The sequence below is a fragment of the Elephantulus edwardii genome, unplaced genomic scaffold (assembly GCF_000299155.1).
Source record: "Elephantulus edwardii isolate Elephantulus edwardi_28Jun2011 unplaced genomic scaffold, EleEdw1.0 scaffold00061, whole genome shotgun sequence".
Taxonomy (NCBI): Eukaryota; Metazoa; Chordata; class Mammalia; order Macroscelidea; family Macroscelididae; genus Elephantulus; species Elephantulus edwardii.
In genome coordinates this window covers 9,318,483-9,342,669 of record NW_006399811.1, presented here as the reverse complement: position 1 = coordinate 9,342,669, position 24,187 = coordinate 9,318,483, and the positions used below count along the sequence as shown (strand labels likewise).

General features: G+C 38.2%; 1 protein-coding gene across 1 annotated transcript in view; it reads right to left on the bottom strand.

The window, feature by feature from the left end:
• The window catches only part of TOR1AIP1 (torsin A interacting protein 1), a 54,596-nt gene extending 33,160 nt beyond the window's left edge, over positions 1–21,436 (bottom strand). Inside the window, exons 1-3 of the mRNA XM_006887733.1 lie at positions 20,962–21,436; positions 17,064–17,135; positions 13,580–13,639 (exon numbers count right to left, since the gene is read on the bottom strand). Of these exons, the coding sequence (XP_006887795.1) occupies positions 13,580–13,639; positions 17,064–17,135; positions 20,962–21,436 (607 nt within the window). The remainder of the gene's footprint in view (positions 1–13,579; positions 13,640–17,063; positions 17,136–20,961) is intronic.
• Between the last annotated feature and the right edge of the window lie 2,751 nt (positions 21,437–24,187).

The window sequence follows — 24,187 nt, the reverse complement described above, 5'->3', positions numbered from 1 at the left end:
AATGAATGAATGGAATTCCAAAATCTCTGCAGATGTTCATTGAAATGAAAAATAAATTTAAAAAAAAAAGAAATTTACTTCTCTTTTCAGATGAAATTTCACTTCTACTACATTATGCAGATGACACAACTCTGCTTGCTAAAACTGAGAAGGACCTGAAGCACTTGCTCCAGAAGGTCAAGGACTGTAGTCTGCAATATGGAATGGAATGAAGCTCAACATCAAGAAGACAAAGATTTTCACAAATGGGCCAATTGGCAGCACCATGATGGATGGACAGGAGATTGAGGTTAAGAGTTACAGCTTTCTTGGCTCCACAATCAATCAATACTTTTGGCACCAGCAGTCAGGAAATCAAAACATTAATTGCATTAGGTAAATCTACTGTCAGGGTCCTTTCCAGAGTACTGAGAAGCAACAACGTCAGTCCAGAGCCTAAGGTATGCTTAATGCAGTCCATGGTCTTCACAATTACTTGCTATGTGTCAGAGAGCTGGATAATGACAAAGGATGATAGAATAATTATTGATGCCTTTGAGTTGTGGTGCTGGAGAAGAGTCTTGAACATACTATGAACTGGCAGGAAAACAAATAGGTCTGTCTTAGAGTAAAACCAAGTTTCTCCTTGGAGGCTAGGATTTTGAAGGTCCATCTTACATACTTTGGGCATGTGGCCAGGAGTGACCAATCCTTGCTTGGAAGTGTGGAGGGACAGTGTAGGAGAGAAGACTCCAGGTGAGATGGATTGATACAGTGACTAGGAGTATGTTGGAGTCAGTGAGATTGGCTCAAGACAGGTCAGGCTTCAGAGCTATTGTACAGGTTGCTATGAGTCACAGGTGACTTAACAGCACATAACAACTTTACAATATTTCTATTGTATATATGCCACATTTTGCTTGTCCATTCATATGATTACAACTATTTTGGTTGGTTTTGACTACTGTAAAAAAACTGGAAGTAAATTTTGGCTATATTTTTAAAAGGTGAAAGTATGCTAAAGTCAATGGAAAATTAGTTCCGAGGTAACATAAATTTTGATACTAATATATGGGACATATTTGCCTAAGTGGACTCTGATGGTAGGAACAGTAACTTGAGGGTCTGTTTCTTACAATTTATACACTTATACAGGTCTCTGCCATGTAGTAGCATGTTCTGCAACTGAGATAATAGCTTCCCAAGAAATGTATGACACTGAAAATACTGGTGGGAATAGTATGGTCCAGGGGTCACAAAAGGGATAAACTTTTTGAGCAACTGTCTTAATAGTTTTCTAAAGCAACACCACCATTTTAGATTCTCGCCAGCATTAGATAACAGTTGCAGTTTCCCCATAACCTTACCAACACTTAACTGTCCTCAGGGGTCGCTTTCTAAGGGGTAAGGAGGCCTGGTATCATAGTATGTGTTGAACTGCTAAAGGCTGGTGGTTTGAATCTATCAGCTGCTCTGAGGAAGTCAGGCAGTTTACTACCATAAGGATTTGCAGTAGTAGGAACATGATGGAAGGCTGATGAATTGGAACTGACTTGGCAGCAAGAATTTGATTTGTATAATGGCTGAATGTCTTTTCACGTGTTTGCAGGCCAACTGAATATTCTCTTTGATAAACTGTGGTAAATATAATAAACATGTCTTTTGTCCATTTTTAATTGAGTTTTCAGTCTTTTTGTTTTCTCTTTTTTATTGTGATTTTAATGAAAATTTACAGAAAATTTGAATTTTCACTCACTCATTGCTATACATTTACCACCTACCTCCCCAGTTTATTTATTTTTAATATTCATTCATTGTTGCATATTTCCCTCCCTTGCTCTCCTTAGTCCACATTGCTATGCACCTCTTATTTTGGACTGTTGGCATACAAGTAATTCCTTATCATATATTCCTTTTTTTTTTTTTTGCATTTGTTTGAAGGAGACTGGCAGCATTACTACTTAGTTATACTGCTAATTAACCTTCAACTATTTATATAGCACATAAGAAATAACACTGCTCACATATGTGACATATATTCCTTTTTAAACAGTTATTTCCTTCATCCGTTTCAATGCAGCATTCATTATTTACCCATTATTTCTTAGTTCTGCCCCAAACCCCATTGTAATACTGTTTTACAACAGTGTGCTTAAGTAGTCCTTTTGTGACAGATATTTCACTCAGTATAATGTCCTCTAGGGTCACCCATGTTGTGCAATATTTTACAAGTTCCTTGCTTTTCAGTGTTGCATAGTAGCCCATTGTGTGAATATACTATAACTTTTTTTATCCATTCATTTGTTGATGGACATTTGGGTTGCTTATATTTCTTTGCTATTGTGAATAACACAACAATAAACATGGGTGTGCACATATCTGTTTGGGTGGAAGCTCTGGTTTCTTTAGGGTATATTTTTGGTGGAACTGCTAGGTCAAATAGTATTTCTGACTTTCTTTATTTTAATAATTTTAATGAACATTTACAGAGAATTTGGATTTCCATTCATTCATTGCTGTACTTCTCTACCCGCCCAGCCCTCTCCCCCAGCCCCCCAGTTCGCTCCTCTCTTTCAAAAGTAAAAGAAAGACTCCCTCCCTGGTACACAATCCCCCCGCACCCCTCCCACCACCCCAAGTACATTCCACTATACAACCTTAATTGTGGACTCTTATGATAACCATAAGACCCTATCATACATCGCTTTTAAATTATTCAGTCCTTCATCTGTTTCAGTGCAGTATACACAATTTATCCAGTTTTTCTCAGTCTTACCCCCACCCTGAAGTCTTTTTGTTTTTGAGTTGCAAACATAAACTTTAAAAACAGCGATTTTAAACAAATACACTGGGGGAAAATTTAAATAAAAGGAAATAAATTCAAATGTAGGCAATGTACAATTGGGTTAAGATACTGCTGAATGCTCATTGGTGGAGAAGTAGCATGATTGGGGGAGCTCAGGTGACACAATCCATAGGGAGTTACACTGTTAACCCAACGGCTATGCTTCTCAGGCAGCTGGAATCCACCAGTGGCTCTATGGAAGAGAGATGGAGAATCTCTTCCCATGCACTGTACAGCCTCAGAAATCCCATGGAGGGTCAGTTGTGAGTTGGTTCTGACTCAACAGTAATATGAGAGGGTGCACAGGCAAGAGAGAGTGAAAGATTATTTAAACAAGGCCAATTTTTGCATCCTTTTTAACTTTAAACTATTGATTTTTTTTTATTTTATTTTTGTGTGTGTACTGTCAAATCGGATCTGACGGTACAGGATGAGACTGTCCCTCCTTCTCCACCAGAGCATCTGGTGGATTTGAGCTGCTCTCCTCTGGGATTGCAGTGCAGCTTCTTGCCACTAGGAAACCAGAGCTCGCCTAAACTATTGATTTTAACGTCTATTTTTTAAAAGGGAAATTAGTGTGGAAGCTCATCTGACAACAAATGGAGAATCTGGAGGTTGCTGGTTGCCCAATCAGTTTCATTAGATTGGTATAATACCAGTCAAACTGAGTTCTACTCAACTTTTCGATGGTGAGAAGAACAAATGTTTTTGAAACACAGCTGTGAAATTTTTACTGGGAAAAACATCACTCTCAGAAAATTAGCAATAAGACCCTTTTAGTTTAAAAAAGCCAGAATCTGGTATATTATGTGCTATTTTAATCTAGGGTCCTTAAACAGATTGTCCTTTCATTTTCTCTTTCTCAAGTAAAAAGCCAAAAATTAAACTATATCTCAGTGTTGTTCCTTAAAAATGCTACTAGTCATCCATACAGAAGACATTTTTACTTTTTAAAAGCACTAAACTATCATAATACCTCTTTCTGGTATAGTAGTTTTGCTCTATTCATTTTATACAGGTATTCAGATAACTTGAAAATGAAAAATGCTTTCTTAAAAGCCAATTGTCATGTTTTAGTTATTATTATTTCCACATTACTTTTTGGTTTTCAGAAAAATCTTCTGTTAGGACTATAATCTCAGGGGTATTAAGGTTAGTTGGTATAACATAGTTGACAACGTTCTGTGTTCTACTCTGGTGAATAGCAATTAGGGTCTAAAAAGCTTGCCAAGAACTGTTTCAATTGAAAATATTAGTTCCCTGAAACAAAGAAGAGTGAAGAAAAATAAAACTGCATAGAAACAATTAGTCTAAAAGACTAATGGGCCATGAGACTCTCAACTACCATAACCCGGAGACCAGAAGAACTAGATGGTGCCCAACAATTGATGCTGAACAACTTAAAAGGGATCTAGTAGAAGGTCTAGGACAGAGAGGGTGACAAATGTAGAACAAAATATAAAAATAGCCAGGATTATTGTTTCAATAGAGATTGGTGAAGCCCCTGACACTTTGGCCCTCAGTGAGTCTTTGAATCTGGAATAAAATTCACATGCAGGTCAACTTTTAGCCAAACAATCGATAGTCTTATAAAGTGAACAACAATTCCAGAAAGTACAAACACCTAAGACAAAAAAGGGTATTTTCTCAGGTAGAATGCTCAGAAGGAAACTAGGATAGGAAAGGATTACAGAAAATGATACTCAGAGGAAGTGGAAAGAGTGTAGTTACACTGTGGTTATTGTACTTAAATGTTGTAAAACAAAAACATCTGAATGGTAATATAGAAAACCAATTTATTTTTTTCTATTTTCACTCAAATCACAATTGAAAAAGAAATGAATAAGAGCTAAAACAACAAAAACATCTATTATCTGATTCTACAGTCTTAAGAAAGCCCTCTGGTAAGGCTACAGATAGCTCTCTGACTTCTTGTCTACCACACCACTGCATCAGTTTTGCTCATGACAGTACAGAGTAAGCATTCAATAATTTCTTTTCAAATAAATAAATGAAGAATAATGGGAAAGTTGAGAGCTCAATCTGTCCTAATGTGGGAAATTTTAACAGCTCTTAAGTGTAAGCCATGAAATACAATTATTTTACTAGTACTTACTTGTAATAGATTATTATATTTTATAGATTTTTACTGATATTTTTTATCATTCATGCCCATGCTGTAATATATTTTTATATTACACTATTGCATTAGTTGACTCTTTTAAAATTATTTGGAGAAGTAAAACTTCTTTAAGGCTGAACTGATTTTCTCCCTCATTGCTATAGGGTAGGAACCAACTCATAGCTCACCTTCCAGTGGGTTTTCAGGAGGCTGCAAAATCTGCCCAGAAGAAGATAGCCCACCTTTCTCCCAAGAAGCTGACAGTGGACTCAAACTGCCAAAAAAGGCACCATCATTGGGTTAGCAGTGCAATTCCCTATGGACTACATCACCAGCTCCTATAAAGGTCACCCACGGCTACTGCCAGGAGTCAAATCTAGGTCAGTTCCTCAGAAGGTACCTATGCTTCCCACTATAACCACCAATGCTGCCTACTAAAATGGTCTTAGCATATGTATTAATAGCTAGAAGGATAATGAGATTACATTAATTTACTGAGCTTATCAGAAAAAAAAGACAGTAAATTATTTTTTTAAACTTTTACATAATGTATTTCTTTCAAAATTTTTATTTTATACTTCAAAAGCTCCAGCTCAATTTGCCTAAAGTCAATTCACTTAATAATCAATTCCTGAAACACCAATTTGCTTAGATTAAGAGTAGTTTCTTTTTTTTTTCAGTTGTCTAATCCAAGAACATGCCTTCATGAATAGGGAGGTACTTAATTAATTTTTAACCAGTCTAGTTCATTTTACTTCCAATATACGATTACCATTTAAAAAAAATCTTAATCTCTGTAAATGTTTATGAAAATTAATAAAATATAATTAAAAAAATATCTTAAATATCATAGATTCTACATTTATTTAAACACTTTACAGCTTTTAATCTAGCAGCTAAAGTCTCTTTCTTCTGAAGTTTAAGGTGTATTAACAGTATTCAAGACATAATGTAAAATGCCTTCATTCCATCATTAAACAAAAATTCAAAACAATCACAGTATTATGCCTCATAGTCCTGTAATATCTTATGAACTAGACTTTTTAAGTAATAAGTTTTGTAAACCTGACAAATAATTATCACTGAATAAGGTTATCCAATATCTTGGCCATGTATACATTTTAAATTGTATGGTTTACATTCTGGCAAATAAAGGAAAAAAAAAACCAAACAAACAAATTACTGATTCAGAATGTCATTCTAAAAATTTAACATAAGGACACTCAAGACTCACTGTTAATGTGGGACTGCAGTCTCTAATGTAAAGGCGTTTAATTTCTTGTTACATTGTTATGTACCATTGAGTTGGAAGTGACTCTTAGCTGACCCTCCAGAAGGTTTTCAGAGGCAGTTAAGTCACATTATAGATTGCCCATCTTTCCCACAAGAAGCAACTAGTGGATTCAAACTACAAGCCTTTCAGCTAGCAACACATCTCCTTACCACTAAGCCACCAGAGCTCAACTTAAAAAAGATGTTTATTGTAAGGCAAACTGTAGTATTAGAGAGTTCTTTCCCACTTTGCCATCTACTAATTTTTTAAAATTCAATTAAAGTGTCATCTCCCTTTATAAAACCTTCCTGATCTTTCCTACACAGAAATAAAGTACTTCTCCTCCGGGCACCATGTAAATGGCATATGCCATCTTAGCAGTTATCACAAGATGATTATTTTTTTTTTTAGACTTATTTTTGTTCTCTATTAGATCAGTTACTTCTAAAATGTAGAGACGGAAAACTCCATGGCTCTATGGTCCTAGCACCAAGGCCAGTCACCAACATGTGTTGCTGCTGCTGAGTCATGTTGAGTCTGATGAAAAAGTGCATACCTGCTGAATAGCTTCTGACTCATGAGATCATGTATGACAGTATACCATGGTGTCTCCCAGCTGTAATCTTTATGAAAACAGATGAGTGACTAGATATTTTCTCCCAAGGAGTGGCTGATGGGCTCGACTGCTGATTTTTTGGTAGTAGCCAAAGGCTTAACCACCACATCTCTAGAATTCCTTCACTGGTGTAGAACATGGTTAAACATAAATGCTCAATGAATGAGTAGATTTTATGATCACAGAGTTTAAAATTATAAATTAATGTTTTTACCAATATTCTCAAGCTATGATAAAGAGCATTATTTAGTAATTTAAGAAAAAAAATTCTGATTTGATTGCTCAATAATTAGGTTTCACATATATTTTCTTTATATTTTTCATACCTCATCTCTAGCATAGACTCAAAAGTTTCTAAGTCTCACTCATTACTATTGCTATTAAATCAGTGCCTACTCAAGAGCTGACCCGTCAGTGGGTTTTTGGAAGATTTTGGACCTCAAGAGTCATTTGTCTTTCTCTTTTTAACCCAAGAGGCAAAGACCATAAAGAGAACATAGCACCACTGTTATAAAGCAGGCTGGACATGGGGTGTTAGGAGAATAGGTTAATAGTGGATAGAAAAAGACCATTGCATTACAACAGATGAAGGAAAGAACTATTTAAAGAGAATATATGACTAGGCATTATATGTACAACAGTCCAGAATAACAGGCATATCATTGCAAAAAGGACTGGGGGGCGGGGAAGGTAGGTAACTGTGCAACAATGAATGAATAAAAATCTAATGTCTCTGTAAATGTCCATTAAAATCACAATTAAAATAAATTTTATTTTAAAAAAAGATAATGGAATCTAACAATGAATCAGCAGCATCTATGACTACTCAAGTTTTATTTTTCACTTTGTTATTCCGCTTCTTTTATTTTAAACTTTATGGCAGCTAACATGTAGACAGCTAAGTACTTTTAAAAAATATTAATTCATTGGTGGCCAAATGGTAAAAAGTAGTGCTGTAATCCCAAAGGCACACAGTTTGAATCCACCAGCTGCTCTACAGGAGAAGGAGGCACAATCGCCTCCCGTGCAATTTACTGCCTCTGAAAACCCATCGGAGAGTCAGCTATTGCTGTTTTCAACTCAGTGGTACATCACAACAACAACATGCAGAGGTTTTGAGAAATTAAAACACTACTTGGAGCAAAATATCTTAATAATAAAAAAAAAATATCTGAGTACTTATAAGAACTGTGACTTTAACAATCATATAAACCCACTGCTGTGGAGTCAGTTTGGACGGCTAAGGGATCCTTCATCAGGGAAAAGTGGTTGGTGGATTTTAAGGACTAATTTTTCAGTTTTCAGCCTAATAATGCTATGTGCCATGTCATCAGGGCTCCTTAACAAACACACAATAAAACTGTGATATTGAAGTTTAACTTTTCCAACTCCCTCAACTGATTAGGGAAAAGGCCTTTCTGTTCATTGTAAGAATAGATCATTTATAACTGTCAGTAGAGGTTGAATGCTAATTATTATTTTTCTGTTCTCAGGAAATAGAAAGTTCCGTGATTCTAGTCCCTTTTTGTTTTAAGGGGGGGGAAACCCCCAAAGTCCCATGTATAGTTCAGGATAGTGAAGCCGAATACTGTTACCCATGGTGGACAGTGTTTGGTGAAGCTCCCCGATTAAAACAAGCTTGGAAACAGGAGTGGGATTCACTTCCATAACAGCTTGCCTTTGAAAATCCTATGAACCTGGAGAAAGGATGAAAGTTATACAGGAGGAGTCCAGGACTTTCTTTCATAGGGTGGCTATGAGTTGCCTGTGACTCAACAGCACTTAACAACAACATCCTTGTTAGATTATTAAAATTCTCAAGATAAACTGTAAGCATAGGTGCCAAAGATATGTGGTTCAAATCCACCAGCTGCTCTGCAGGAGAAAGATGGGCAATCTTCTCCCATGTGATTTACTGCCTCTGACAACTCACGGGAGGATCAGCTATTGAGTCTATTGTAGTTGACAGCACACAACAGCAATATTCTCTGAATTAATGCCACAGAAATTTCGCAAGAGGGATGAAGTTTTATAAAACAATTTTTGTTGTGGAGTACACATAAAAATGATTTCTTAGTACATTTCAGCTCTACGTTCTCTTCCAATTAATAACCTATGACATAAAATTAAAAAACTAAATTGAGAAACTCTGATAGGTAAAAAGAATACATAATAAGCTATGTTCTACAAGGTGTTTTTAAAACTCAGACATAAATTCTGAAGTCTTTAAAGAAATTGGCATGAGCTTACGTGAAAGATGAATTTCATAAAGGAAGTTGCAACTTTTTATAAATGAAAAGGACACTTTCCTCTTTAGACTCATTTCCAAATTTAGAAAAGGCCTCAAACTGAAAAATTGTGTCTAACCACAATCAATGTACATTCACTTAACCCAGACTTTTATTACTCATGTCCTGTACCAATGCAAACTCTAAAAAGTATTTAACCCAGTTAAGTAACTACATTAAATGACAGAGAATGTCTGTCCTGTTTTTTTCAAACCTCTCAAATTATTATTTTCTTTCTCTTAATAGTATGAATTTAACGAAGCCTGATAAGAGCCAAAATAGATTTGTAATCACACGCCCTTGCTTGACTCTTTTTTTTTTACTCATGGCTGGTAATGGAACGGAGGAGTTCTGGTGTCGCAGTCTACAGAGACCTTCACAGTTCACTAAAAGGCTTTGACTTTGATGATTCAAACCCGCCAGTACTCCACGGGAGACAGACTGGCAGTCTTCTGTTGGGATTTTCAGCCTCAGAAATCTAATGGAAGGTCATCATGAGTCAGAACTGATATGATGGCAGAAAATCTGAGTTTGTTGGGTTTCTGTGGCATAGTGGGGTAACTGTTAGGCTGCTTCATGGAGATAGATGAGGAATTCTCTTCCCAATAAGATTTACAGCTTCACAAACATGACAGAAGATGGCCAGGATCCATAATCAACTGATGACTAGTGAGGTTTTTAGATTTATATAAATTTTAAATGAGCCCTGGTGGTACAGCAAATGCTCATCTTCTATGCAAAATTATGGTGGTTCAAACCCACTAGCTGCTGCTGTGTGGTAGAAAGAGGGGTCAGTCTGCTTCTAGAAGATTAACAACCCTGGAAACCCCATGGCGTGGTTCTACTATCTAGAGGGTGGATATCAAGTAGACCAACTCAAGAGCAACTGAGTTAGTGTGTTTTGTTTTGGTTTTTTAAAAGTCCATTTCAACAATACTATAACTTAAGACATAAATTCATACATATTTTTAAAAAAGATTAATAAGAAAAGTTGTGGTCATATGGACAGAGTGCTACATGCTAAGATAATGAACAATGAAATATTATCAAGTCAGTGACCCAAACACGTGTATTCTTATATTCTAGTAATAGTCAGGACCCTCAAAGAAAACCTAATAAGAATTATAGATAAACAAACCTAATTCACTCATTTTAGAATTTCCATTTGTTTGGTATGATGAATCTGCAAGAGAGATAGCAAGAAAATGATTAGAGCTGTAAAGGAAATGCATCATCACATCCTTTACCACAGGGCCTTCAGCAAAGCCATAACAGACCTTTACCACTGTAGACTAATGAAGAATGGCTGTTTTTAAAATTGATACGATTTTTAAACAGAATGATTGACAAAATTAAAAAAATAAATGAAATATAAATTAAACACTAATTAAATAGAAAAGAAATAAAACTCCTTTTTAGTTCCTATGACATTGTTAAAGGGTAATTAACCATCGAAAATGAAGTAGTAGTCAATAATCTATTAATAACAGATTAATAATCTGGTTTTCTATCACAGTCACAAAATTAACTTAGGGGTAATTATTTTCCAAGTTTTTAGTGAAAAGGAAATGTACATGGGATAGAAAAATTTTTAAATTCAGAGCCACAAATCCTCATTTTGAATTTCTCATTAACATTATGTTGAAAAGAATAAAAAGACCTTGACTTTAACGTAAAATCACTCTATCAAAAAAAAAAACAAAAAACAACTATCTTTACTAGAAATTTTACTAGAATTTTTCTTGCAATAAGATTGAGATTGTTCACAGTTTTTGTTTGCTTGGATCCACAGGCAACACTTTTGGCACCAGCAGGCAGGAAATTAAAAGACGGATTGTGACGGGAAAGTCTGCAATTAGAGACCTCTCTAAAGTGCTGAAGTGCAAGGATGTCAGTTTGGAGACTAAGGTGCGCCTGATACAGGCCATGGTCTTTGCAATCACTTGCTATGCATCAGAGAGCTGGATGATGACTAGGGATGACAGAAGGAGAATTGATGCCTTTGAGCTGTGGTGTTGGAGAAGAGTACTGAACCATATTGGACCATAGACTGCTAGGAAAACAAACAGGTTTGTCCTGCAGAGGGTGAAGCCAGGCTGCTCCCTGGAGGCAAGGATTCTCAAGCTTCATCTGACATACTTTGGACATGGAGGCACGTCATGTTTGGGAGGGTGGAGGGACAACGCAGGACAGGAAGACCCTTGAGATGGATTGATGCAGTGACTGGGATAATAATGGGGGCAGGTGTGTCAGAGATGGTGAGATTGGCACAGGATAGGGCAGAGTTTAGGGCTACTGTACATAGGGTCGTTATGAGTCGTAGGCAACTCAACGGCACATAACAACAACAATAATTCCATTCAAACCATTTTAGAATATAGAAAAAAGATTAAACACTCTCAAATTTATTCTCTGAAGCAAGCCTAACCTTGATACCAAAGACAGGCAAATATAACGCTAAAATTTTTTTTCATATCAATAGTCCTTATGAACACAGATGCAATTTTCAATGAAATTCTAGTCAATAAGGTCTAATATCAAATAAAAAAAATGCTGGGGTGTGAGATATTAGAACTTTCATACATTGCTGGTGAGATTGTGAAATGCTGTAAACACTGTAGAAAGCAATTTAGTACTTCCTTAAAAGGTTGAAAACAGAAATAATATTTGAGGCAGCAATCCCCCTGCTAGGCATAAAGCCTAAAGAAAGAAGAGCTGAGACATGAACAGATACATGCACGCTCACATTCACTGAAGCATCATTTACAAAAGGAAAGAAATGGGAACTACCCATGTGTCCATCAATGGATGAAGAAATACACTATACACTGTATTTAAGAATACAGTATTACAAAATATTAAAGAAAAATGAATTATTACACAATATTGTGGGGTATTACACAATATTAAAAAATGAAGAAGTCACAAAGCACTGTACAACATGGACAAATCTAGACGATATTAAGCTGAGAGAAATGAGCCAGTCACAAAAAGACAAATACTGTATAACTCAACTATTACAAAAAGCTAACAAGAAAGGTTCATATCCAGGAAAGGCAATATATAATAAGGGGATGATTATCACAAACCGACTAATGGAAACAAAGATACGTAGAGTTGTACAAAAAATACAGTCAACAAAGGTAAATAGTATTACATAGGAAATTGCAAAATGTTAGAAATAACAATGGTCAATCTACAAACAGATAGGTAAACAGACAGGCAAGAAGAATAAATAAATTAAAAAAAAGAAAAGAAAGAGCAAATACGTACAGGTGAAAACGTTTGGGAGATGTTATTTCTATGCTCATAGTAGTACATGCTTAAAATGTATCCATGTACACAAAGAACCATATGAGTATATCCTGTAAATATATCCATATATATGAAAAAGCCAACTGGGGCAAAGTTACAGTGTCTTAATCACCATTATCAAGCACCTGGAGGGAATGAGAAGCTAGGCCTCAGGGTCGTATGTACTGAAACAAGAGTCCAAACGACTAACGGGTTATGTCCACCACCACTTCTAGAACTGTGCCACCAGAAGAATGTGGGTGATACCTGGCTACCACTGCTGACCAGCTTAAGAGGGATCATAGTAGGAGGTCCTAGAATGGAGGGAAATGTGGAATAAAACTCAAGACCCTAAAAATGGCCAAGCTTAAAAGTCTGGGAGAGACTGATGGAATCCTGGAGATTATGGCTTCCAGTCACCCTTCAACTTGTAACAAAATTCACCCATATGGCTCAACTTTTGGGCAAACAACAGATAGGTCTATATGATGACCAGTAACACCACAGAGGTACTGACTCCTCGGAATAGCAGCACCTGCCCAAAGATGAAGCTCTCAGATGGCAGTAAGGGGGAAGATGAAAGGATTAATGGAAATGAGAATCGCGGGGAGACTGTGGGACAAACATGATTATATTGTTGGCATTGTAATTAATGTCACAGAACAAAAATACATATCAATAGTTAGAGTGGGGGGAAAATAGAGTGGGAAATCAATTTGCTTTGTAATCTTTCATTCAAATTACAATAAAAAGGAAAAAAATGAATGAGGAAATCTTTTTTGAGGTGGAAAGATATCACAATGTAGATATGGAAAAAATTTAAAAAAAAATACACTAGATAAGACTAACACAAAAAGCCCCTCAAACATTAGGAAAGAGCATATGAGAATTTATCACGTTGCAATTTGAATTAAAAAGGTAATGGATACATTAATTTTCTTTTATCTTCTTATAATATTACAGGACAAAAGTATAATAACGGAGCTGTATTGATAACCCTGAGGAGACTGGGTATCCAAAGAACAGCAGTGGTGGGGAGAATTTTCACTGGACAGCTGGCAAAACTTATGAACTCTGAACCATATAAATGCATATAATATCTTATTTAAGAATAAAATTATATTTATGAAAAATTAAACTAGTAGACAAAGTAATCTCTTACCTGATCTTGAGTTTCTTAAAGGAGGTCTACGCAGACTAAGTACAGGGTCTTCACTCAACACTAATAGAGGAAGAGAAAACATTTAAAAGAATACAAAATAGTGAATGTATGAGTTGAATATACAGCCATTCCTTTATTTGCCCCACAGAAGTTTACTGATCTTTTTATGATGTGAGATGAAGGAATACTACAATGAATGAGGGACTGGCCTCCTGCCATAGAATGTTTATGATCTGGTTGGAGAAATTCACAATTTTTCTCAATAGAATATACTGTTTTAAGGGAGCTCTGGTGGCCTAGTGGCAAGAATCTGCACTGCAATCCCTAAGGCAGGCAGTTCAAATCCACCAGATGCTCTCCTGGAGAAGAAGGAGGGACAATCTCCTCTTGCAGCAGTCAGATCCAATTTGATGGTACACAAAATAATAAAATAAAACACAACACAAAATAAAACAAAATAAAATAAAACTATATATATATACTGTTTTAAAAGGAAAGAGAAGTTTCAATTTATCAGTTAAGAGCCAAATTTTATAATGCACCATCAACTCAATGATCATTTTCATTTGTGGCTTAACATTACAAATCATTGATGTTTCATTATTAATGATTTCAATATTAATTAATATTTCAATCTTACACTCAATTTTGGGAGAATCAACATACACCATCGCTACCACTAATGACACTGTCTAGCCAGAAAAAGCAAACTCTAATTTTAAATTAGATAGGATTAGTTTTCATGCCAGCTTAGAGTACCAGTGATTAAGAGTCTCACAAAACATATTCTAAAACTCAATATATAGCTAAATATGGATTATCTTTTGTTAGTATATAAAAGCATTATATTTTCAAGTCTGTATGAGAACTGCAAAAATCACATTCTGTACTAGCTATTGTTGGCTCACCCCATTACAATGATTTCATATTATCTATTTTTGCAGTCAACCAATTTCCCTTTACTGTATCTGAAGAGAGATACCTTCAAAGAATATCAATGTATTTGTACAAAAATACTTACTGAAAATCTTATTACACATCTTAAGTACAGGATATAGAAAATGTACTCTCTTGTAAAGTGCCAGGAGAGTAAAATGTTCTGTATCAGCCCATTTTACCCTTTCTCTGGTGTCTACAGGTAAGAAGTAGCGCTGTCAACCCAAGGACACTCTCAGTTCAAATTCACCAGCTGCTCCACTGGAAAAAGATGGACAATCAATCTCCTCCCATGGGATTTACTACCTCCAAAAACTTACTGCAAGGTCAGCTATGGGTCCTTTCCAACTAAACAGTAACTAACAACAACAAACATCTCATATCCATAGTGAAACAGACAGGGGAGATAGCATAAAGGGCTGAAGGTCAGGGTGGGTAAATGAGTTGCCAAAACCCAATGTTTTTTCTACAACATTATCTAACCATGCATCTACTCATAAGAAATGAAACACAGGTCTAATTGGAACTCCAAATGACTGTCCAAGATTATCATCAGTTTTATAATGGTGTATAGGCTGGTGTCCAGTCTTTATTCTAACAACTTCTTTAACTCCTTATTTTTACAAATAGACTCTAGATTTTTAAAATGAGTTCTTTTGCTTCTCCAGGTATGAAGCATACAATGAAATGTACTGTAAATAAAATCTCAAGATTAAAATTCTTTCAAATGTCTTAGGAAATCTCACTGGAGCATACAATGCCCAAGTATTTTTCTAAAATTGTCAAGGAGTTAAACAGAAAGGTGCATTTATTTAGAACTGAATTAGACCAGGTATCAGGGAGGAAAAACCAAACAAACAAGAAATTACCCTCATTGCCATGGAGTTGGAATCAACTCGCTGACCTGTCAGTGCCTTTTCAGCGGCTGTAAATCACACAGGAGGAGACTGCCCACCTTTCTCCCAGAGTCACTAGTAGATGGGAAACACCAGGCAAGTGTGGCCTCTGGGTTAGTAGCAGTTTCCTACGGACTACGTCACCAGGGCCAAGTCAGATAGACTCAACTCAAACAAGTCAGAACAGACTGACAGCTGACCCTCCAGGGAGTTTCACAGGCTGTAAACTGCAGATTGTCTGTCCACCTTTCTCCTCAAGGGCTGTTGGTAGATTTGAACCACCAGAGAGTCGTGACCCTTAGTTTAAAAATGCAAGTAACTCCCTCTAGAGTAGGTAGGCAACCAGAGCTCTCCAAGCCAAATCTACTTCACTTTAAATAGAAAATGGCATAGCTCAAATTATAAAGCATAACCTTACTAAATGGAATGGATAAAAAAAAATTAAGGTAAGATTTAGGTAAAAATAAAAAAGCAAGTAAACAACAAAAGTCAGAAATGACTTGTTTCATTAGCTATAATAATTTGCTGTTGTAGGACGTTCTAAGAAAAAAAGAAAATGGAACTAAAATCCAAAGAATACTAAGCATTGACAAGGTAAATAAATTTAATATTTCTCTTGGTTTTCAGAATAAACCATTTTTATAATGAGTAGACTGCTAAATGCAGCCTGTCAAGGGAGCTCTGGTGGCCTAGTGGGTAAGGAATTGTGCTGCCCACCCACAGGGACATAGCTCCAGTTTATTATTGACTGTTCCTTGGGAGAAAGATGGGCAGTCTTCTCCCACTTGATTTATAGTCTCTGAAAACCCACTAAAGGGTCAGATATGAGTCAGCTCTGACTGGTGGGCACTTAACAACAACTCCCATGTTACACTGATTCAACTTATTGCAAGTAAGTTGGATAACTTATTGCAAATTTGTTTTTAAATATTAACATCATTGTGATCCTGTAGGGCAGAGTATGACTGACCCATAGATTTCTACATTAATAAATCTTTACAGAAGCATATTGTCACATCTATTTCCTGTAGACTGGCTGGTGAGTTCAAACTGCTAACTTTTTATCTGGCAACCGAGCACTTAACCACAGGGACTCCTTACTTACTTTATAATCTATGGCAAATTGCAATTTAATTGGCAGCATTTCCCCCCCAACTTCCAGTCAGTAAATAAATTAACAGTTTATCTTATGAGAGAGGGCATCTTAAATTCAATAAAATATAGCATGAAACTGACAAGATGGGACTATCTAGTTGAAAAGGATAGCAGTGAGGTATATTCATTTACTTAATTGTTATTAAGTAGCTGTTACATAGATAAGAGTGAGGAACTACAAACCATAAAGGTGCTCTGAAGAAAAAAAATCTGGACCTGAATTTTAGCTTAACTACGTATCATGTGATCTAAGGGAAGAGTCTTAGACTGAGCTCCATTTTTCACCTAATAGGGGTATAATACCAATTCTGTAAGCCTGTGAGGCTCAGTTAACATACCACCATCTTTTCTTGACTTGTGCCTGTATGGCCAAATAAAGTTATTAAAAAGAGTCATTAAATGTTTGAATGAAGTCCTTTTGTTATCTTTAGTGAGTCTGTATACATTAAAAAAGGAAGGAAGTTAAGGAGAAAACAAAACAAATTAACCACTTTTACCTGGAACCTGTGCTCTGACAGTTTTCTTTGTGACTTGTTGGCTTAGGGTGCTTTGTGAAGACAGCTCATCCTCTAAAGAATAAATACAGCCAGAGTTAAAATTCAGAATATGTAATTTAGGAAATCATGGTACAGATTACACAAATTAGGAGCAATATATAAGTGGAAATTCAAGTAACAGACCTCTACTGGAAACATGTAATTAAGTTTACTAAAACTTTAGGCCTAAATTAGTTATTCTTGTGTATGCTACATATATATCCACAAACAAAATAAAGCATGTTTGTTGTTACTGTGTATCACTGAGTCTGAACTGACCCCTAGCTGACCTTCAGCAGGTTTCCAAGAGGCAGTAACTGCAAGGGAGACTGCCCATCCTTCTCCCACAGAGCAGCTGGTGGATTAGAACTGTGTGCCTTCAGAATGGTAGGGCAGATTCTTAGCACTAGGCCACCAGGACTCCCTAAAAGCACATGAATACACCCAGATACAACTAAGGACCTCTTGGGACAGGGTTACTGGGTTGTTGAGGACCAAGGATCATAGTGTTGGGGACAACCTGGTCAATTAGCATAACATTGCTCATCATGTTCTACAAACTAGTTTGGTGAGTAGTGTCTTAAAAAGTTTGCAAGCTGTCATCTAAGATCTACTTACTGGGTCTCTACACATCCGTAATAAAAGAGAAAGGAGGAAACCAAAGAGTCAAAGAAGAAACTAACTTAGAGGATCAACAGTCTCACCCGAACCATAGCCTAATTACCTTGAAAACAGAAGAACATGTTGCTAGGTTCAGATCAGGGACACAATAAATGATCCAGATAGACTGGGAAGAAAATGCTGAACAAAATTCAAATGTTTTTTTTTAAAAAGGGTCTATTTGATCAGGAGAAATGTGAGAAACTCTTACATTACTAATATGTTATTGTTATGTGCAGCTGAGTCAACTACGACCCATAGTGACCCTATGATCAACAGCTCAGAAACCTGCCCACCCTGCACCATCCTCATCTCTGACACACTGAAGTCCACAGTTACAGTTACTGTGTCACTCTGTCTTGCTGAGGGTCTTCTCTCTTTCTCTAAGCCTCTAGCTTTTCCAGCATAAACTTGGAAGTCATGTTAGAGGTCCCCTATCAGTCAAAAGACAGAGGGGTTCCTAAAAGAAATAATATTAGCCTGCGTGTACTGTACTTTTCTAAACAATCATGTAAGTGAGAACTAAAGTTAACCTTGACCACAGATCAAAGATGAGACAAGGAACCAGATTAAAGTAAACAGTAACTCAAACTAAAGAGAATGCTGATATTGTGAAAAGTTTAACCAGTATCAATTCATGATATATACTGAAATGGTTAAATGTGAACCTAACAACATGCCCCTTGGCTTTTGTTAACTAAGGCATTTACTTCTGCTTTCTTACATCTATAAGGATCTAGGGAGGTCTGGCGGCCTAGTGGTAAGAAGCTGCACTGCAATCCCCAAGGTACAAGGTACAAGCTGCTCTGAGGAAGAATTGTGTGCAACTTCCTCTCATATAATTAAAACTCACTGCAGGGCCTGCTATGGATTGGTTTTGACTTGACAGTATACAACAACTGGCTATACAATTTTTCCTGAGAGTACAATATTTTTAAAAATAAGCTAATTCACCAAATTGTAAAAATAAACGATTCACCACTGACACTTTATGACAACAAAAATTTTTTTCAGAGGAAAAAAAAAATCCCATAAGGCTAAGATCATAAGAAATACTGTAGAAGAACGGATAAAGACGAAGAATGCTTAGATCCTTATGTTATTGTGCACCTTGGACTAGGAAAAGACCCACAGCTGACCCTCCCACAGGTTTTCAGAGGCAGTAAATCACAGGAGAGGAGATGGCCCATCATCCTGTGGTGCAGCTGGTAGATTCCAACAGCTTGCCTTTGGGTTGACAGCACAACTCCTTACCATTAAGCCACCAGAGCTCTCTAGATAATTAGAAAAGCAGAAGTAAATTCCTTAATAGTTAAAAAAGGCTTGTGAGTGTCTGAGTGTTACTCTGTACAGAGTGTTACACTGTACAGTTACATTGTCTACCATGTACAAGCTTTCACCTAAATACTAAAGGAGACACAAAATCAGCATAAATACTGAAGTGCTTTCTTCATAAAGTTTATAATCTTAAGAGATGAAACCAACATATATATTAGTTCCACTTGCTGATTTTCAAAACGAAACTTCCAAAATCAACTCTTTAAATGTGTCAGCATTTCACGTGTCAGCAGGTAGTCTAAGCTGAAAATACACTGACTCTTCACATCCATCAACATCTACCACTGTGTCATCCTATTGTGACTCAGTTGATTTTTTTTGCTTCATGAGTATCGGAAGCGAACATGAAACTTTACCTGTGATTTAGTGTTAACTGCCTGGGGGGGCAGGGTGGGGGAGAATAGGTTAAGAGAATGGATCCAATTGTGATTCACCTAAAATGATACTGTTTTAGAGTAAAGCATTCAGCCATGTTGAATAGCTGTTGAGTAGTTAACCGATTCTAAAGTCCTACCACAAATTTAAAAAATGCCAGTTTACAAAGATCTCCACTCGCAGCTTCTGAGTTTCAAGCACCTTGCTAGTAAAGCCCCTTTATTATGTATATTTAGTGTTGTTGTGAGCCGTCAAGTCACATTATTAATACCTTAAAAAAGCCGAAGTGCCAAAAACCAAAGGAATAAGAATTTATGGTATGCCTCTTTTACACTTCCATAGCCCACTAACCTGGACTAAACAAATTCACCTGTTTTCCCTTAGTAACATCTGCTGTATATTTCCCCTTTCACGTATCTGTAAACATCCTTGAAATAGTTAAGTTGCAGACATGAACTTGCTAACCATACTAAAGGGATTTTTTTGTCATTTAAGAAACCAGGAAATAAATGTATGAGCAACCCGTTTTTTGCACTATTGTAACTGGTAAAAATCTGTCTGAAAGATGTAGTCTCGGGAGTGTCAGGATTTGCTGTCCTGCCAGCTGTCTGATTCTCTTTACCTTTACCTTCCCCTCTCCCCTCTTATACCATACATACACCACCTTGTTGTATGCATGCCATACAACACTACCTTTCTTTGACTTTTTGTAACTGCAGAGGTTACTGGGTGTTTTAGGGGGGTTTTTTTTACACCCCCCCCCAAAACTCATACTAGCAGCATATTGGCCCGTCTAGCAGAGGATTTCCTAATTAATACTCTTGTTTTGCCAGTCAGAGACCAGCATATTTGAGCTCAGCTTCATCAGACACCGGGAAGCTTCAGATCTGGGTAACTTACCGTATTTAGGTGTCAGGATGTGGGTGGCAACTGCGTTAGCCACAGCATCACCTACGCTCTCCTACATTCCCCTTCTTACCAGGATGAGGATGAAAAATGACTGGAAGTGCAGACTAGAGTCAAGATCCTAGGTTGGGGATTTTCAGGCCTCTGACAGCTCAAGGAGGAAATGGAAGCGGCTTGGGTAGAAACACATGTAGGACAGAGGGGGCTCGAAATGAAACTGCGACAGCAATGATTCGGGGTCTCAACTGCAGCCTGAGTCCTCGTCCCCTTGTGGAAGCCTACTGGAAAAGCAACCTTGACTGTCCTAAGTTGATGCCCTCGGATGGGCTGCAGCTCCTCGGTTTGGCCCCAGCGGCCTCCTTTCCCGCCCTCTCGCCGGCGCCGGTCCCCAGCAAGCTCCCCTCCACCCCTGCGTACCGGGGCGGACTCTGCACGGGGACTCACGCATAGCGGAGACAGAGGAGCCACCGGAGTGCCGCCCGGAGGAACTCGGCGGCGGCGCACACCCGCCCCAGGCGCGCACCCCGGCGCCGCACACGCTCTCCCGCTAGCGGCCGTACCTTCCCTCCACGGTGCTCACCTTCGGAGGAATGCGAGTCCCGCAACCCTCTCCTAGTCATAACCGGAGACGGCTGTAGTAAAGACTGCTCTGACTGCTGCTGTAGGCGATTAGATCTCCGCGTCTTCATTTCCGTGGCTTTCTGGGCTCGCGGCTGTCTCGGCGGCCGAGATCGAAGGTAGTACACGCTTTCTTTCGTTTCCTCTTTCTCAAAGTCAGACCGGAACTCTTCTGGCGGGATTCGTTTTCCTACCGGGGACGTTTCCCTGCTCACCCGGGGCATGAAGTCGCCGTACACTTCTGGCGGTTCCTCTGAGAACCTCACTTCCCGCCGGCCGTGGCGTAACTGAGAAGGCGTACCGTACGCAGGCGCCTGACTGCCGCTGCCATTTTGAGAAAGGAGCCGGCGCCTCCCCTCCCGAAGGGGGGCCCTGGGCGTGACGTATATCGCCCATCCTTCCCCCACCGGCTCCCCCCGCCGCCCCTCGCCCGCCATAGTTGTTGACGTATCTGGAGTCCTTTGCAAGGGTGGTTTCGGAGTACCTAGTTTCTTCTGCCGATGTTGACGATCGCTTCTCGAGGTGTTGGGCACTGGCTGCGTCGGTCAGGGAGGCAGCTGAGAATCGCTGCGTTTGCCACCTGTGCCCTGTCAGCTGTGCTGGTTACCCGCCGCTGGTGGCCCATGGTGGCTCCTGTGGGCTGTGGGAGAGGCACTGCCCGGTCTGGGTCAGCTGCTATGTGTCATTCCCGCCTCCTGGCTGGAGGCACCAAAGAGGAGGAGAAGGAGGACGTCGCTGCCCTCGGCCTTGAGGGAGAGGGAATGGGGCAACAGCAGGGACAAGTATCTGGGCAGACTGGCCTAAAGCCAGCACTCCCGGCGACAGTTGCCTGCGCGCTGGAGACACCTGCCCCGGCCCTCTGTACCTTGTACCTGGTTCAGAGTGAGGCGAAGTTAGAACAGACTTAAGTTTCATTTTTCGCCTGCAGGCTGTTGCGCACTTTTCTTGGGAAAACTTTTATGATCGGCTGCTGCCTTAACTGTGTCCTTCATATGCCCCCAGCGAGACTGACAGATCACTTCTGCATCTGTAGCTTCTCATGGAGACCCTTTAAGTCAGCTAGAGAAAGCATACAAAATCGTATCTGCTGTCTAGCTCATTGAGTGAATCCCCGTCTGCGAACTGTAGTCACGGCATACTTGCATAATATGAGCGCTGTTAGTGCTGCGTGATGCGCTGTGCAAAAGGTAGACAGGCTTCTCGTTAACCGCGGTGCGGTGATTTTTTTGTTACTACCCTTTAGTCTGTTTATGGGCATCTTTTATACTCCATTTGGCTTAGAATTCTGTGTTTGGTTTACTGACTTAAAAACAACAAAAATAAAACAATCACCTTGTACGACCACATTTAAAGATTTTGATAATGTGCAAATAAATAGCTAACCAAATTTGGGTAAATTGAAAGAGTTGATTAAGTTAAAGTGTGGATAATTATTAAAGGAAAGCTTTGTTACCTTCAAATATACCAAGTGGACTTCATGGAGGACTTTATGATTGGTTTTAGTAAGTAGATGAAAATTTTTTTAACACAATACAGTCACCATTTCTGAAGATTTTTAAAGCTGGCTTTCACGTCCATAATCACATTTATTGTTATGTACCTTTGAGTCCAGTGCGGTTTCAGAAGCAATAAATCACGCAGGAAGGGTTTACCCTCAGAGCAGCCGGTTGATGTAAACCAGTTGCCTTTGCATTGGCAGCGCACTGAGCAACCAGAGCTGCATAATTATCGTAGACTATTGTTGCGTTCACTTGTTGGTCAGAATTATTATACATATAAATTTAACCATGTCTTTCGATGTAGTATGTTTTCACTAAGATTCTAAGTTTGGTTATAGATATAAAGAATAATATGCTTTGGGGAAGCCTTATTCCTATACAAGCAGTTCTTCTGTGTAGCGGACCACTGGGATCCAGCAGCAGCTTGAAGGGGCTTGCAATTTACAGACAGGGAACCCTGAAGGAAAGATCTCTGAGTTAGAACTGACTCTTTGGCAATGCGCGAATGAGCCAGTCCATTAAGAGTTTAATTTAACTATTATATGTCACATAGCCAGATGAACTGGAGGAAAAACAAAAAAGAAGGCAGGAAGATTTCCTTCTTTTTTTAAATCTTTTAAGCAAAAATGAAACACATACTTGCCCTTATTGTTCTTGTTGTTATGTGCCGTCGAGTTGCTTGCGACTCGTAGTGACCGTATGTACAACAGCCCTAAACCCTGCTCTATCCTGTGCCAATCCTATTGTTTCTGATACACCTACCCCCATTACTCCAGTCACTGAATCAATCCATCTCATCGAGGCTCTCCCTCTCCTGCACTGTCCTTCCACCCTCCCAAGCATGACTCCCTTCTCCAAGGAGTGATCCCACCTTGCAACATGCCAAAATTATGTCAGCAGCCCATCGCATATTCAAAGCTCTTCTCCAGCACCAAAGCTCAAAGGCATGCCCTTATTAGCTAATGTTAAGAGGTAAATTTGCAAAACTAGTGGGTGAAGAGTAATGATACTTGGCCATACTTGCTTTTCTTTATTACATTTTAAGTTTAAAAAAATATATTGTGGTTTTGGTGAACATTTACACTGGAAATTAGGCTCCCGTTTGACATTTTTTAAATGTATCTATTATTCAGAAAGCTCTGGTGGCTGGGTCCATAGAGAATCGTGCTGCTAACCCAAAGGCTACACCACTCTAGTGATCCTAATCCACCATTCTCCTTCCCTGTAATTTACAGCTTTGTAAACATGCTGGAGGGTCAGCTTTCTTAGTTGGTTCTGACTCAGGGTCAATGAATTATGTATGTTGTCAGTGATGTTACATTTTCTGTCTTAAAGTTTTTCTATAACATGAATACTATTATTGCTTGCTGTTAACAAGGAATGTGAAATGTTTGGTTATAGGTATAATTATCAAAGGATATAAAACTTTATTGTATTAATACTTCATTTTATGAATGTATCAAGAGCCTCTGTAAAATATTTACCAAGAAGATGATGTCATAGAAACTTGGATACAACAAGTTTTACAACTTAAGTTTGGGGAATATATTAAAAGAGAATAATATTCTATGTAATACTGAATATCAGTACATGTATTAAGTAGTATTTTAAAATGCTTTTAAATGCTTAAGTAAATGAATCATGAGACTCTTAAACCAAAAGCAGGGTCAACATTTGCTTAGGTTTTTC